Source organism: Elephas maximus, unplaced genomic scaffold (genome assembly GCF_024166365.1).
Source record: "Elephas maximus indicus isolate mEleMax1 unplaced genomic scaffold, mEleMax1 primary haplotype scaffold_116, whole genome shotgun sequence".
In the NCBI taxonomy this organism is placed as follows: domain Eukaryota; kingdom Metazoa; phylum Chordata; class Mammalia; order Proboscidea; family Elephantidae; genus Elephas; species Elephas maximus.
The window spans coordinates 23585-40124 of NW_026060245.1; the positions used below are offsets into that span (position 1 = coordinate 23585).

At 45.0% G+C, this 16540-nt stretch overlaps 1 protein-coding gene across 1 annotated transcript in view; it reads right to left on the reverse strand.

The window, feature by feature from the left end:
• Positions 1–16540, reverse strand: part of LOC126069911 (deleted in malignant brain tumors 1 protein-like) — an 87336-nt gene that overhangs the window by 15004 nt on the left and 55792 nt on the right. The window contains exons 37-45 of the mRNA XM_049873552.1: positions 16094–16244; positions 13392–13600; positions 12110–12148; positions 11053–11091; positions 9988–10026; positions 8456–8494; positions 7392–7430; positions 5279–5317; positions 2102–2140 (exon numbers count right to left, since the gene is read on the reverse strand). Of these exons, the coding sequence (XP_049729509.1) occupies positions 2102–2140; positions 5279–5317; positions 7392–7430; positions 8456–8494; positions 9988–10026; positions 11053–11091; positions 12110–12148; positions 13392–13600; positions 16094–16244 (633 nt within the window). The remainder of the gene's footprint in view (positions 1–2101; positions 2141–5278; positions 5318–7391; positions 7431–8455; positions 8495–9987; positions 10027–11052; positions 11092–12109; positions 12149–13391; positions 13601–16093; positions 16245–16540) is intronic.

Here is a 16540-nt window from a genome sequence, read left to right on the forward strand (position 1 = left end):
CAACCAGCTGTTGACAAATAAAAAAAATGATTATCACCAGAGAGTGAACCCAGATGTAAACCGTGGACTTTACTTAATAACAAGGCATCAATAGTGGTCCACCAATTAGTGTAACAAAGATACCACAGGAATGCAAGATGGAAGCAGGGAAGACTTTGTTCAGGTGGAGGGCAAGCACATGGGAATTCTCTGTGCTTCCTGTACAATTTTTGGGCAAACTGCTCTGAAAAATAAAGTCTATATCGGTATTGGTGATGGCTGCACATACTTACTGTTATTAAAAACTCATTGCCATCGAGTCGATTCTGACTCATAGTGACCCTATAGGACAGAGTAGAACTCCCGCATAGAGTTTCCAAGCAGAGTTTGCAAACACTATTGGGCAGTTCTACTCTGTCCTATAGGGACGCTATGAGTCAGAATCCACTCCACAACAACAGTTTTATTTATTTATTTATTTATCGATTTTTTTAACCCCTTGTCCCTTCTCTAGTGTCTAGAACACTAGAAACCGTGGTGTCTCTGTGTAGTCAGCTTGGCCACCCCCTCTCTGGAGAAATCAAATATTATGTCCTTTCAGTGATGTCTGCACTGCTTAGAGCAATGCTTCCCACGTTTTAGTCAGGTGAGGAGTCCATAAAGTACACTCAGCCACAGAGATTTCTCTGTCTCTGCCTGATACCCTGGGAACTCCAGCCAAGAAAGGAGGGAGGTGGGAGAAAGGGGTTTTAGAAAACGCTGTGCTTGTTCATAGGGTTATTTGCACTATTATTTATTCCTAAGAACAATCTCTCCTTTTGGATAACATTTTCCAAGAAGTTTCACACGTATTTATCTCTCGTGACCCTCTCAGCAACCTCGTGAGGTGAGGATCCAAACCCATTGCCATCAAGTCAATTCTGACTCATAGCGACCCTATAGGACAGAGTAGAAGTGCCCCAGAGCTCTCCACAGTGTGCTCATCTCTGACGGAAAGGGTAAGAGCTTTTCTGGGGATCTTGGCCACACACTCAAAAGGGAGCTCAGAACTTACTGGTTGGGCGGGTGGTGTCCTGAACTGTTGGCCAACCAGCTGTTGACAAATAAAAAAAATGATTATCACCAGAGAGTGAACCCAGATGTAAACCGTGGACTTTACTTAATAACAAGGCATCAATAGTGGTCCACCAATTAGTGTAACAAAGATACCACAGGAATGCAAGATGGAAGCAGGGAAGACTTTGTTCAGGTGGAGGGCAAGCACACGGGAATTCTCTTTGCTTCCTGTACAATTTTTGGGCAAACTGCTCTGAAAAATAAAGTCTATATCGGTATTGGTGATGGCTGCACATACTTACTGTTATTAAAAACTCATTGCCATCGAGTCGATTCTGACTCATAGTGACCCTATAGGACAGAGTAGAACTCCCGCATAGAGTTTCCAAGCAGAGTTTGCAAACACTATTGGGCAGTTCTACTCTGTCCTATAGGGACGCTATGAGTCAGAATCCACTCCACAACAACAGTTTTATTTATTTATTTATTTATTTATCGATTTTTTAACCCCTTGTCCCTTCTCTAGTGTCTAGAACACTAGAAACCGTGGTGTCTCTGTGTAGTCAGCTTGGCCACCCCCTCTCTGGAGAAATCAAATATTATGTCCTTTCAGTGATGTCTGCACTGCTTAGAGCAATGCTTCCCAGGTTTTAGTCAGGTGAGGAGTCCATAAAGTACACTCAGCCACAGAGATTTCTCTGTCTCTGCCTGATACCCTGGGAACTCCAGCCAAGAAAGGAGGGAGGTGGGAGAAAGGGGTTTTAGAAAACGCTGTGCTTGTTCATAGGGTTATTTGCACTATTATTTATTCCTAAGAACAATCTCTCCCTTTGGATAACATTTTCCAAGAAGTTTCACACGTATTTATCTCTCGTGACCCTCTCAGCAACCTCGTGAGGTGACGATCCAAACCCATTGCCACCTAGTCAATTGTGACTCATAGCGACACTATAAGACAGAGTAGAAGTGCTCCAGAGCTCTCCAGAGTGTCTTCATCACTGAGGGAAAGGGTAAGAGCTTTTCTGGGCATCTTGGCCACACACTCAAAATGGAGCTCGGAACTTACTGGTTGGGCGGGAGGTGTCCTGAACTGTTGACCATCGAGCTGTTGACAAATAAAGAAAATGATTATCAGCAGAGAGTGAACCCAGATGTAAACCGTGGACTTCAGTTAATAATAAGGCATCAAGAGTGGTCCACCAATTAGTGTAACAAAGATACCACAGGAATGCAAGATGGTAGCAGGACAGACTTTGTTCAGGTGGAGGGCAAGCACATGGGAATTCTCTGGGCTTCCTGTACAATTTTTGGGCAAACTGCTCTGAAAAATAAAGTCTATATGGGTATTGGTGATGGCTGCACATAATTCCTGTTATTAAAAACCCATTGCCATCGAGTCGATTCTGACTCATAGTGACCCTATAGGGCAGAGTAGAACTCCCGCATAGAGTTTCCAAGCAGAGTTTCCAAACACTATTGGGTATTTCTACTCTGTCTTATAGGGTCGCTATGAGTCAGAATGAACTCCACAAGAACAGTTTTATTTATTTATTTATCTCTTTTTTAACCCCTTGTCCCTTGTCTAGTTTCTGGAATACTACAAAACGTGGTGTCTCCGTGTAGTCAGCCTGGCCACCCCTCTCTGGAGAAATCAAATATTATGTCCTTTCAGTGATGTCTGCACTGTTTAGAGCAATGCTTCCCGCGTTTTAGTCAGGTGAGGAGTCCATAAAGTACACTCAGCCACAGAGATTTCTCCCTGATCCCCTGGGAACTCCACCCAAGAAAGGCGGGAGGTGGGAGAAAGGGGTTTTAGAAAACCCTGTGCTTGTTGATAGGGTTATTTGCACTATTATTTATTCCTAAGAACAACCTCTCCCTTTGGATAACATTTTCCAAGTATTTTCACACGTATTTATCTCTCGTGACCCTCTCAGCATCCTCGTGAGGTGAGGATCCAAACCCGTTGCCATCAAGTCAATTCTGACTCATAGTGACCCTATAGGACAGAGTAGAAGTGCCCCAGAGCTCTCCACAGTGTGCTCATCACTGAGGGAAAGGGTAAGAGATTTTCTGGGGATCTTGGCCACACACTCAAAAGGGAGCTCAGAACCTACTGGTTGGGCGGGTGGTGTCGTGAACTAATGGCCTACTAGCTGTTGCCAAAAAAAAAATGATGATCGGTAGAGAGTGAACCCAGATGTAAAGCATGGACTTTAGTTAATAACAAGGCATCAATAGTGGTCCACCAATTACTGTAACAAAGATACCACAGGAATGCAAGATGGTAGCAGGACAGACTTTGTTCAGGTGGAGGGCAAGCACATGGGAATTCTCTGTGCTTTCTGTACAATTTTTGGGCAAACTGCTCTGAAAAATAAAGTCCATATCGGTATTGGTGATGGCTGCGCATAATTACTGTTATTAAAAACTCATTGCCATCGAGTCGATTCTGACTCATAGTGACCCTATAGGACAGAGTAGAACTCCCGCACAGAGTTTCCAAGCAGAGTTTGCAAACACTATTGGGCAGTTCTACTCTGTCCTATAGGGACGCTATGAGTCAGAATCCACTCCACAACAACAGTTTTATTTATTTATTTATTTATCGATTTTTTAACCCCTTGTCCCTTCTCTAGTGTCTAGAACACTAGAAACCGTGGTGTCTCTGTGTAGTCAGCTTGGCCACCCCCTCTCTGGAGAAATCAAATATTATGTCCTTTCAGTGATGTCTGCACTGCTTAGAGCAATGCTTCCCACGTTTTAGTCAGGTGAGGAGTCCATAAAGTACACTCAGCCACAGAGATTTCTCTGTCACTGCCTGATACCCTGGGAACTCCACCCAAGAAAGGAGGGAGGTGGGAGAAAGGGGTTTTAGAAAACCCTGTGCTTGTTGATAGGGTTATTTGCACTATTATTTATTCCTAAGAACAATCTCTCCTTTTGGATAACATTTTCCAAGTATTTTCACACGTATTTATCTCTCGTGACCCTCTCAGCAACCTCGTGAGGTGAGGATCCAAACCCATTGCCATCAAGTCAATTCTGACTCATAGCGACCCTATAGGACAGAGTAGAAGTGCCCCAGAGCTCTCCACAGTGTGCTCATCTCTGACGGAAAGGGTAAGAGCTTTTCTGGGGATCTTGGCCACACACTCAAAAGGGAGCTCAGAACTTACTGGTTGGGCGGGTGGTGTCCTGAACTGTTGGCCAACCAGCTGTTGACAAATAAAAAAAATGATTATCACCAGAGAGTGAACCCAGATGTAAACCGTGGACTTTACTTAATAACAAGGCATCAATAGTGGTCCACCAATTAGTGTAACAAAGATACCACAGGAATGCAAGATGGAAGCAGGGAAGACTTTGTTCAGGTGGAGGGCAAGCACATGGGAATTCTCTGTGCTTCCTGTACAATTTTTGGGCAAACTGCTCTGAAAAATAAAGTCTATATCGGTATTGGTGATGGCTGCACATACTTACTGTTATTAAAAACTCATTGCCATCGAGTCGATTCTGACTCATAGTGACCCTATAGGACAGAGTAGAACTCCCGCATAGAGTTTCCAAGCAGAGTTTGCAAACACTATTGGGCAGTTCTACTCTGTCCTATAGGGACGCTATGAGTCAGAATCCACTCCACAACAACAGTTTTATTTATTTATTTATTTATCGATTTTTTAACCCCTTGTCCCTTCTCTAGTGTCTAGAACACTAGAAACCGTGGTGTCTCTGTGTAGTCAGCTTGGCCACCCCCTCTCTGGAGAAATCAAATATTATGTCCTTTCAGTGATGTCTGCACTGCTTAGAGCAATGCTTCCCAGGTTTTAGTCAGGTGAGGAGTCCATAAAGTACACTCAGCCACAGAGATTTCTCTGTCTCTGCCTGATACCCTGGGAACTCCAGCCAAGAAAGGAGGGAGGTGGGAGAAAGGGGTTTTAGAAAACGCTGTGCTTGTTCATAGGGTTATTTGCACTATTATTTATTCCTAAGAACAATCTCTCCCTTTGGATAACATTTTCCAAGAAGTTTCACACGTATTTATCTCTCGTGACCCTCTCAGCAACCTCGTGAGGTGACGATCCAAACCCATTGCCACCTAGTCAATTGTGACTCATAGCGACACTATAAGACAGAGTAGAAGTGCTCCAGAGCTCTCCAGAGTGTCTTCATCACTGAGGGAAAGGGTAAGAGCTTTTCTGGGCATCTTGGCCACACACTCAAAAGGGAGCTCGGAACTTACTGGTTGGGCGGGAGGTGTCCTGAACTGTTGACCATCGAGCTGTTGACAAATAAAGAAAATGATTATCAGCAGAGAGTGAACCCAGATGTAAACCGTGGACTTCAGTTAATAATAAGGCATCAAGAGTGGTCCACCAATTAGTGTAACAAAGATACCACAGGAATGCAAGATGGTAGCAGGACAGACTTTGTTCAGGTGGAGGGCAAGCACATGGGAATTCTCTGGGCTTCCTGTACAATTTTTGGGCAAACTGCTCTGAAAAATAAAGTCTATATGGGTATTGGTGATGGCTGCACATAATTCCTGTTATTAAAAACCCATTGCCATCGAGTCGATTCTGACTCATAGTGACCCTATAGGGCAGAGTAGAACTCCCGCATAGAGTTTCCAAGCAGAGTTTCCAAACACTATTGGGTATTTCTACTCTGTCTTATAGGGTCGCTATGAGTCAGAATGAACTCCACAAGAACAGTTTTATTTATTTATTTATCTCTTTTTTAACCCCTTGTCCCTTGTCTAGTTTCTGGAATACTACAAAACGTGGTGTCTCCGTGTAGTCAGCCTGGCCACCCCTCTCTGGAGAAATCAAATATTATGTCCTTTCAGTGATGTCTGCACTGTTTAGAGCAATGCTTCCCGCGTTTTAGTCAGGTGAGGAGTCCATAAAGTACACTCAGCCACAGAGATTTCTCCCTGATCCCCTGAGAACTCCACCCAAGAAAGGCGGGAGGTGGGAGAAAGGGGTTTTAGAAAACCCTGTGCTTGTTGATAGGGTTATTTGCACTATTATTTATTCCTAAGAACAACCTCTCCCTTTGGATAACATTTTCCAAGTATTTTCACACGTATTTATCTCTCGTGACCCTCTCAGCATCCTCGTGAGGTGAGGATCCAAACCCGTTGCCATCAAGTCAATTCTGACTCATAGTGACCCTATAGGACAGAGTAGAAGTGCCCCAGAGCTCTCCACAGTGTGCTCATCACTGAGGGAAAGGGTAAGAGATTTTCTGGGGATCTTGGCCACACACTCAAAAGGGAGCTCAGAACCTACTGGTTGGGCGGGTGGTGTCGTGAACTAATGGCCTACTAGCTGTTGCCAAAAAAAAAATGATGATCGGTAGAGAGTGAACCCAGATGTAAAGCATGGACTTTAGTTAATAACAAGGCATCAATAGTGGTCCACCAATTACTGTAACAAAGATACCACAGGAATGCAAGATGGTAGCAGGACAGACTTTGTTCAGGTGGAGGGCAAGCACATGGGAATTCTCTGTGCTTTCTGTACAATTTTTGGGCAAACTGCTCTGAAAAATAAAGTCCATATCGGTATTGGTGATGGCTGCGCATAATTACTGTTATTAAAAACTCATTGCCATCGAGTCGATTCTGACTCATAGTGACCCTATAGGACAGAGTAGAACTCCCGCATAGAGTTTCCAAGCAGAGTTTGCAAACACTATTGGGCAGTTCTACTCTGTCCTATAGGGACGCTATGAGTCAGAATCCACTCCACAACAACAGTTTTATTTATTTATTTATTTATCGATTTTTTAACCCCTTGTCCCTTCTCTAGTGTCTAGAACACTAGAAACCGTGGTGTCTCTGTGTAGTCAGCTTGGCCACCCCCTCTCTGGAGAAATCAAATATTATGTCCTTTCAGTGATGTCTGCACTGCTTAGAGCAATGCTTCCCACGTTTTAGTCAGGTGAGGAGTCCATAAAGTACACTCAGCCACAGAGATTTCTCTGTCTCTGCCTGATACCCTGGGAACTCCAGCCAAGAAAGGAGGGAGGTGGGAGAAAGGGGTTTTAGAAAACCCTGTGCTTGTTGATAGGGTTATTTGCACTATTATTTATTCCTAAGAACAATCTCTCCTTTTGGATAACATTTTCCAAGTATTTTCACACGTATTTATCTCTCGTGACCCTCTCAGCAACCTCGTGAGGTGAGGATCCAAACCCATTGCCATCAAGTCAATTCTGACTCATAGCGACCCTATAGGACAGAGTAGAAGTGCCCCAGAGCTCTCCACAGTGTGCTCATCTCTGACGGAAAGGGTAAGAGCTTTTCTGGGGATCTTGGCCACACACTCAAAAGGGAGCTCAGAACTTACTGGTTGGGCGGGTGGTGTCCTGACCTGTTGGCCAACCAGCTGTTGACAAATAAAAAAAATGATTATCACCAGAGAGTGAACCCAGATGTAAACCGTGGACTTTACTTAATAACAAGGCATCAATAGTGGTCCACCAATTAGTGTAACAAAGATACCACAGGAATGCAAGATGGAAGCAGGGAAGACTTTGTTCAGGTGGAGGGCAAGCACATGGGAATTCTCTGTGCTTCCTGTACAATTTTTGGGCAAACTGCTCTGAAAAATAAAGTCTATATCGGTATTGGTGATGGCTGCACATACTTACTGTTATTAAAAACTCATTGCCATCGAGTCGATTCTGACTCATAGTGACCCTATAGGACAGAGTAGAACTCCCGCATAGAGTTTCCAAGCAGAGTTTGCAAACACTATTGGGCAGTTCTACTCTGTCCTATAGGGACGCTATGAGTCAGAATCCACTCCACAACAACAGTTTTATTTATTTATTTATTTATCGATTTTTTAACCCCTTGTCCCTTCTCTAGTGTCTAGAACACTAGAAACCGTGGTGTCTCTGTGTAGTCAGCTTGGCCACCCCCTCTCTGGAGAAATCAAATATTATGTCCTTTCAGTGATGTCTGCACTGCTTAGAGCAATGCTTCCCAGGTTTTAGTCAGGTGAGGAGTCCATAAAGTACACTCAGCCACAGAGATTTCTCTGTCTCTGCCTGATACCCTGGGAACTCCAGCCAAGAAAGGAGGGAGGTGGGAGAAAGGGGTTTTAGAAAACGCTGTGCTTGTTCATAGGGTTATTTGCACTATTATTTATTCCTAAGAACAATCTCTCCCTTTGGATAACATTTTCCAAGAAGTTTCACACGTATTTATCTCTCGTGACCCTCTCAGCAACCTCGTGAGGTGACGATCCAAACCCATTGCCACCTAGTCAATTGTGACTCATAGCGACACTATAAGACAGAGTAGAAGTGCTCCAGAGCTCTCCAGAGTGTCTTCATCACTGAGGGAAAGGGTAAGAGCTTTTCTGGGCATCTTGGCCACACACTCAAAAGGGAGCTCGGAACTTACTGGTTGGGCGGGAGGTGTCCTGAACTGTTGACCATCGAGCTGTTGACAAATAAAGAAAATGATTATCAGCAGAGAGTGAACCCAGATGTAAACCGTGGACTTCAGTTAATAATAAGGCATCAAGAGTGGTCCACCAATTAGTGTAACAAAGATACCACAGGAATGCAAGATGGTAGCAGGACAGACTTTGTTCAGGTGGAGGGCAAGCACATGGGAATTCTCTGTGCTTCCTGTACAATTTTTGGGCAAACTGCTCTGAAAAATAAAGTCTATATGGGTATTGGTGATGGCTGCACATAATTCCTGTTATTAAAAACCCATTGCCATCGAGTCGATTCTGACTCATAGTGAACCTATAGGACAGAGTAGAACTGCCCCAGAGCTCTCCACAGTGTGCTCATCACTGAGGGAAAGGGTAAGAGCTTTTCTAGGGATCTTGGCCACAGACTCAAAAGGGAACTCAGAACTGACTGGTTGGGCGGGTGGTGTCGTGAACTGATGGCCTACTAGCTGTTGCCAAAAAAAAAATGATGATCGGTAGAGAGTGAACCCAGATGTAAAGCATGGACTTTAGTTAATAACAAGGAATCAATAGTGGTCCACCAATTACTGTAACAAAGATACCACAGGAATGCAAGATGGTAGCAGGACAGACTTTGTTCAGGTGGAGGGCAAGCACATGGGAATTCTCTGTGCTTTCTGTACAATTTTTGGGCAAACTGCTCCGAAAAATAAAGTCTATATCGGTATTGGTGATGGCTGCACATAATTACTGTTATTAAAAACCCATTGCCATCGAGTCGATTCTGACTCATAGTGACCCTATAGGACAGAGTAGAATTCCCGCATAGAGTTTACGAGCAGAGTTTCCAAACAGTATTTGGCAGTTCTACTCTATCCTAAAGGGTTGCTATAAGTCAGAATCAACTCCACAACAACAGTTTTATTTATTTATTTATTTATTTATTTTTTAACCCCTTGTCCCTTCTCTAGTGTCTAGAACACTAGAAAGTGTGGTGTCGCCGTGTAGTCAGCCTGGCCACCCCTCTCTGGAGAAATCAAATATTATGTCCTTTCAGTGATGTCTGCACTGCTTAGAGCAATGCTTCCCACGTTTCAGTCAGGTGAGGAGTCCATAAAGTACACTCAGCCACAGAGATTTCTCTGTCTCTGCCTGATCCCCTGGGAACTCCACCCAAGAAAGGCGGGAGGTGGGAGAAAGGGGTTTAAGAAAACGCTGTGCTTGTTGATAGGGTTATTTGCACTACTATTTATTCCTAAGAACAATCTCTCCTTTTGGATAACATTTTCCAAGAAGTTTCACACGTATTTATCTCTCGTGACCCTCTCAGCATCCTCGTGAGGTGAGGATGCAAACCCGTTGCCATCAAGTCAATTCTGACTCATAGCGACCCTATAGGACAGAGTAGAAGCGCCCCAGAGCTCTCCGCAGTGTCTTCATCACTGAGGGAAAGGGTAAGAGCTTTTCTGGGGATCTTGGCCACACACTCAAAAGGGAGCTCAGAACTTACTGGTTGGGTGGGTGGTGTCTTGAACTGTTGGCCTACGAGCTGTTGACAAATTAAAAAAATGATTATCACCAGAGAGTGAACCCAGATGTAAACCGTGGATTTCAGTTAATAATAAGGCATCAATAATGGTCCACCAATTAAAGTAAAAAGGATACCACAGGAATGCAAGATGGTAGCAGGACAGACTTTGTTCAGGTGGAGGGCAAGCACATGGGAATTCTCTGTGCTTCCTGTACAATTTTTGGACAAACTGCTCTGAAAAATAAAGTCTATATGGGTATTGGGGATGGCTGCACATAATTACTGTTATTAAAAACCCATTGCCATCGAGTCGATTCTGACTCATAGTGACCCTATAGGACAGAGTAGAACTCTCGCATAGAGTTTCCAAGCAGAGTTTGCAAACACTATTGGGCAGTTCTACTCTGTCCTATAGGGACGCTATGAGTCAGAATCCAGTCCACAGCAACAGTTTTATTTATTTATTTATTTATCGATTTTTTTAACCCCTTGTCCCTTCTCTAGTGTCTAGAACACTAGAAACCGTGGTGTCTCTGTGTAGTCAGCTTGGCCACCCCCTCTCTGGAGAAATCAAATATTATGTCCTTTCAGTAATGTCTGCACTGCTTAGAGCAATGCTTCCCAGGTTTTAGTCAGGTGAGGAGTCCATAAAGTACACTCAGCCACAGAGATTTCTCTGTCTCTGCCTGATACCCTGAGAACTCCACCCAAGAAAGGAGGGAGGTGGGAGAAAGGGGTTTTAGAAAACGCTGTGCTTGTTCATAGGGTTATTTGCACTATTATTTATTCCTAAGAACAATCTCTCCCTTTGGATAACATTTTTCAAGAAGTTTCACACGTATTTATCTCTCGTGACCCTCTCAGCAACCTCGTGAGGTGACGATCCAAACCCATTGCCACCTAGTCAATTCTGACTCATAGCGACCCTATAAGACAGAGCAGAAGTGCCCCAGAGCTCTCCAGAGTGTCTTCATCACGGAGGAAAAGGGTAAGAGCTTTTCTGAGCATTTTGGCCACACACTCAAAAGGGAGCTCGGAACTTACTGGTTGGGCGGGAGGTGTCCTGAACTGTTGACCATCGAGCTGTTGACAAATAAAGAAAATGATTATCACCAGAGAGTGAACCCAGATGTAAACCGGGGACTTCAGTTAATAATAAGGCATCAAGAGTGGTCCACCAATTAGTGTAACAAAGATACCACAGGAATGCAAGATGGTAGCAGGACAGACTTTGTTCAGGTGGAGGGCAAGCACATGCGAATTCTCTGTGCTTCCTGTACAATTTTTGGTCAAACTGCTCTGAAAAATAAAGTCTATATGGGTATTGGTGATGGCTGCACATAATTCCTGTTATTAAAAACCCATTGCCATCGAGTCGATTCTGACTCATAGTGACCCTATAGGACAGAGTAGAACTCCCGCATAGAGTTTACAAGCAGTTTGCAAACACTATTGGCAGCTCTACTCTGTCCTATAGGGACGCTATGAGTCAGAATCAACTCCACAACAACACTTTTATTTATTTATTTATCTCTTTTTTAAACCCTTGTCCCTTCTCTAGCGTCTACAATACTAGAAAACGTGCTGTCTCTGTGTAGTCAACCTGGCCACCCCCTCTCTGGAGAAATCAAATATTATGTCCTTTCAGTGATGTCTGCACTGCTTAGAGCAATGCTTCCCACGTTTTAGTTAGGTGAGGAGTCCATAAAGTACACTCAGCCACAGAGATTTCTCTGTCTCTGCCTGGTCCCCTGGGAACTCCACCCAAGAAAGGAGGGAGGTGGGAGAAAGGGGTTTAAGAATACGCTGTGCTTGTTGATAGGGTCATTTGCACTATTGTTTACTCCTAAGAGCAATCTCTCCCTTTGGATAACATTTTCCAAGTATTTTCACACATATTTATCTCTCGTGACACTCTCAGCAACCTTGTGAGGTGAGGATGCAAACCCGTTGCCATCAAGTCAATTCTGACTCATAGCGACCCTATAGGACAGAGTAGAAGTGCCCCAGAGCTCTCCACAGTGTCTTCTTCACTGAGGGAAAGGGTAAGAGATTTTCTGGGGATCTTGGCCACACACTCAAAAGGGAGCTCAGAACTTACTGGTTGGGCGGGAGGTGTCCTGAACTGTTGGCCAAGGAGCTGTTGACAAATAAAAAAAATGATTATCACCAGAGAGTGAACCCTTATGTAAACCGTGGACTTCAGTTAATAATAAGGTATCAATAGTGGTCCACCAATTACTGTAAAACAGATACCACAGGAATGCAAGATGGCAGCAGGGAAGACTTTGTTCAGGTGGAGGGCAAGCACATGGGAATTCCCTCAGACAGCTTTGAAGGGTTAAAAACAATTCTTCCTTGTGTTGAGATGCAATTTCTACTCCCAGGTCCTCATTGTGCCCTCTAGGAATCAGGGGGGAAACTACCACAAATCAAATGATCATCTCACTGAGTTCTCCAGATAGGGAAAGTGAGCCTCTGAGAGGCTACAGAGTAAGCTTCTAAGGCACTATCAGGATTTGATCCAAAGCTGTGTGATTGAAGCTCCCTGTTCTTCCCACGACCCTGACCTACTTCTGGACAGTCACACATGCCATTCCCTTTCCATACTACAGGAAAGCATCCCCATCCTCTCTCTACTTTCTCTCCTTTCTCCCTTCTTCCCTTTGTATCTCTCCCTTCTCTCCTTCTCTCTTTTCTCCCACTCCACTTACCTCTCTTCTTCTTCCCTTATCTCTTTCTGTCTCCTACCTCCTCCCTATCTGCCTCTCCCCTCCTCTTTCTCCCTTTCTCTCTCCCTATCTCTTGAGCCCTCTTCCCTATGGAGTAAGTATTCTCCACTCCTTGCAGCCAGTGTCCCTGGTGATGGAGCTGGCCACAGGGGAACAAAGGTTGCTGGTGGCTGTGACTAGCCCAGAGTAAAACAGAGCTGCTGTCATCCTGTTTGTTTCTGTGAAAGGCAGCCTACGGTGAGGAGTAATATCACTAGTCATACAAAGACCTGATATTCCTGAGAAACGCTCAGCCAGTCTTCCCATCTGCTTCTCCTCCAAGGCCTGACTTCGGGCAGAATCCTGTGAGTGCCAGACACTTGCAAAATATTTTTTTCTGTTGCTGAAAGCGCCATCTCACACCTTCTACTTAGTCTTTGCTGACCATGGTGAGGCCAGTACACCAGCCATCAGCCTGTTCTGGATCCTGACCTGTTTCTGGGCAGCCAGGTTCCACAGTCCACTGCGCTTGGCCCCTTTCAGCACCAAATCACTCTGGGTGACCTACAAGGCTCCTCTAGCTTCTTACTTTACAACACTCAACAGTTGAGACAGCAGAGGCTCTCAGCAACCTGCCTGGTGCTGCCTGAGCTCCCACACAGGGCCACTTACTGGTGCTGTCATTAGAAGGACTTGAGTAGTACTCGGCCTGGAAGCCTTTCCTTGTGACACTGCCATCGCTGATGAAGCGGACAGACATGAAGTTCGACGACGAAGTGAAGGAGCCGCTTACGCCATTACAAACCCGAGCAATGAGAGGGGAACTGGGGTAGGGCCCATCAAAGACTTCGATGTAATCATAGTTGCAGCCACTTTCCAGCCTGCAGGGAAGAGAGCACAGCGGGGCTTCGTGTCAACCACAGTCAGATGCTTAGGGTCAAGTCTCACAGAGGGTCACACCTTTGCTGGCAACTCTGACAAGCTAATAAATGAAGGTAATAAAACTCCCCAAACCAAGCTAGTTGCTGTTGAGTCGATTCTGACTTAGGGCGACCCCATGTGTGCCAAATCTCATAAGGTTTTCAGTAGCTGTGACCTTTCGGAAGAATATCGCCAGGCCTTTTTTCCAAGGCATCTTTGGGTGGATTTGAACCTCCAACCTTTTGGTCAGGACCCAGGCACTTAACTGCTTACACCACCCCGATAATAGATATCCTCACAGTGAATGGAGACTCACCGTCCTACAACCTGCACATCTGCCTCTTGGGTTTTTGGCCCTGCCTCTTGGGATCACACAGATGAAATGTGTACCTGCTCTCCTGACAGCCCTCTGCATCATCAGGGAAAGGCACCATGTGCTACCTTAGACCACTTTTCTTCAATCAAAAAGACTCAGTTCCCCATAGAATAAAATAAATATCCACGAGTTTCTAGTGATGGAAACAATCAGTGAATAAATATTAGGAAATTCACTGAACTTCTCTAAAGCTCCAGTGTCTTATTTACAAAGGTCAGATAATCCCATTCACGCCTACTTAAGAGGGCTGTTGTGATGATCAAATGAAAAATTGTATAGAATAGTCTTCAGAGGTGTAGCAAGGGGGGACAGAGTGGAGCACTTGCCCCTGGGCACAAGTCCAAAGAGGTGCCAGAGGAGGCTCAGAGTGACATTCCAAGGCGCCACAAATATAAAAGGCACCTGACTGAGGCAGCAGGGAAGGCATTTCTGCTGCCATGCTGCCCCTATCAACATCTATTCATCTTGAAGTTGAGGAGGGGCACAGCTTAGAGCCTGCTCCTGGCTGCTCTTCACCCTGGCTATGCCCCTGCAGTCTTTATGAACTATATATATTAAAAAAAAAGATTGCCGTCTGGTTGACACTGACTCATGGTGCTCCCTCATGTGTCAGAGCAGGACTGAGCTCCACAGGGTTTTCAGTGGCTGATTTTTCAGAAATAGTTCACCAGGGCTTTCTTTCCAGGTGTGCCTGGCTGGACTTGAATCTCTAACCTTTCGGTTAACAGCACAGCATGCTGCCCATTTGCACCACCCAAAAGGGGTCAGAATGGTGGTGGTTGTTTTTATGAAGATGCTGTTTAAGGAGCCGGCCGTGGTCAACCATCCTCCATAGGATTCCATGAGCTTTAATTGCAGTCTCCAAAATCCAGAAGGGATTATACTGAGGACGAGGTTAAAGTAATAGTATATCTTTTGCAAAACCCCAAATGAATTTCCAAGGCACAGACACCCAGAGCACTGCTACTAGAAATGAAGTGAGAAGCTATTTTCTCAGCAACGGCTGTTAGAGGAAAAAAGTGATGCTAACCCTGGTGGTGTAGTGGTTAAGAGCTATGGTTGCTAGCCAAAAGGTCGGCAGTTTGAATCCACGAGGCACTCCTTGGAAACACTATTGGGCAGTTCTACTCTGTCCTATACGGTCGCCACAAGTCAGAATCAACTCAGCGACAACAGGTTTATTTTATTTATTTATTTATTTTAACGCTTCTCCATTCTCTCCTGTCTGGAACACTAGAAAAAGTGGTGTCTCTGTGTGGTCAGCTTGGCCACCCCCTCTCTGGATAAATCACATATTATGTCCTTTCAGTGATGTCCGCACTGCTTAGAGCAATGCTTCCCATGTTTTAATCAGATGAGGAATCTATAATGTAAACTCGGCCACAGCGATTTCTCCGTCTCTGCCTGATCCCCCGGGAACTCCACCCAAGAAAGGAAGGAGGCGGGAGAAAGGGGCTTAACAAAATGCTGTGCTTGTTAATCGGGTTATTTGCACTACCATTTGTTCCTAAGAACAATCCCTCCCAATGGATAGCATTTTCCAAGTATTTTTACACATATTTATCTCTCGTGACCCTCTCAGGAACCTCGTGAGGTGAAGATCCAAATCCATTGCTGTCAAGTCAATTGCGAGTCATAGCGACCCTATAGGCACGATAGAACTGCCCCAGAGGGTTTCCAAGGAGAGCCTGGTGGATTCGAACTGCCGACCTTTTTGGTTAGCAGCTGTAGCATTTAACCACTCTGCTACCAAGGTTTCCCGAGGTAAGGATAAAAATAGATAGTAGGTATTTATTCTTCCCTTTTGACTGAGGCTCAGAGGAGTTGAGTGACTTCCTGTGGCCACACGGTAAACTAGTGACAGAGTTGGGACTTGAAACCAGGGATCTTGTCTCTTCTGGGGTTCCTGTCCCCACCCCACCCCCAGGGATTGCCCCCATGCTAGATCAAAATTGAACCCATAATAAAAAAAATGTCAAGTGGGCAAACGTCTCTTGTGAAGTTCTGAGTACCATTTACTGCCTTTTCAAATGCCCGTGTGGGCCCGGTGCTTTCTGCTTTGCCCCAGCACACTTACTGGACATCTCTGAAGACGACGGTCACTCGGTAGTTGCTGTGGACTTCAATATCCCAGATACACCTGGCATTGTTTGGATAGTTCCCAGGATAGAATGGGCTGGAAAACTGCCCTGATGTTTGGGAAAGGAAGCCTCCGCAGGAAGAACTTACTGTCAGAACAAAACAGAATTGCCAGTGATGCAAACTGCATGATCCCCTGGGGGAAAATCTCTCTCAAAAATTTCTAAGACAGAAACTAAACAAAAATGGGAGGTGCCTGGCCTGGGACCGTCTATGATGTCTTAGATGGGGGTGGGGTGGGGATGAGGGGCACACCCTTCCAGGGGGAATGCCATCTCCTCATCATTCTCATTAGCTCTCCACAGCGTCTTCATCACTGAGGGAAAGGGTAAAAGCTTTTCTGGGGATCTTGGCCAAGGCAGCTCAGAACCTACTGGTTGGGCGG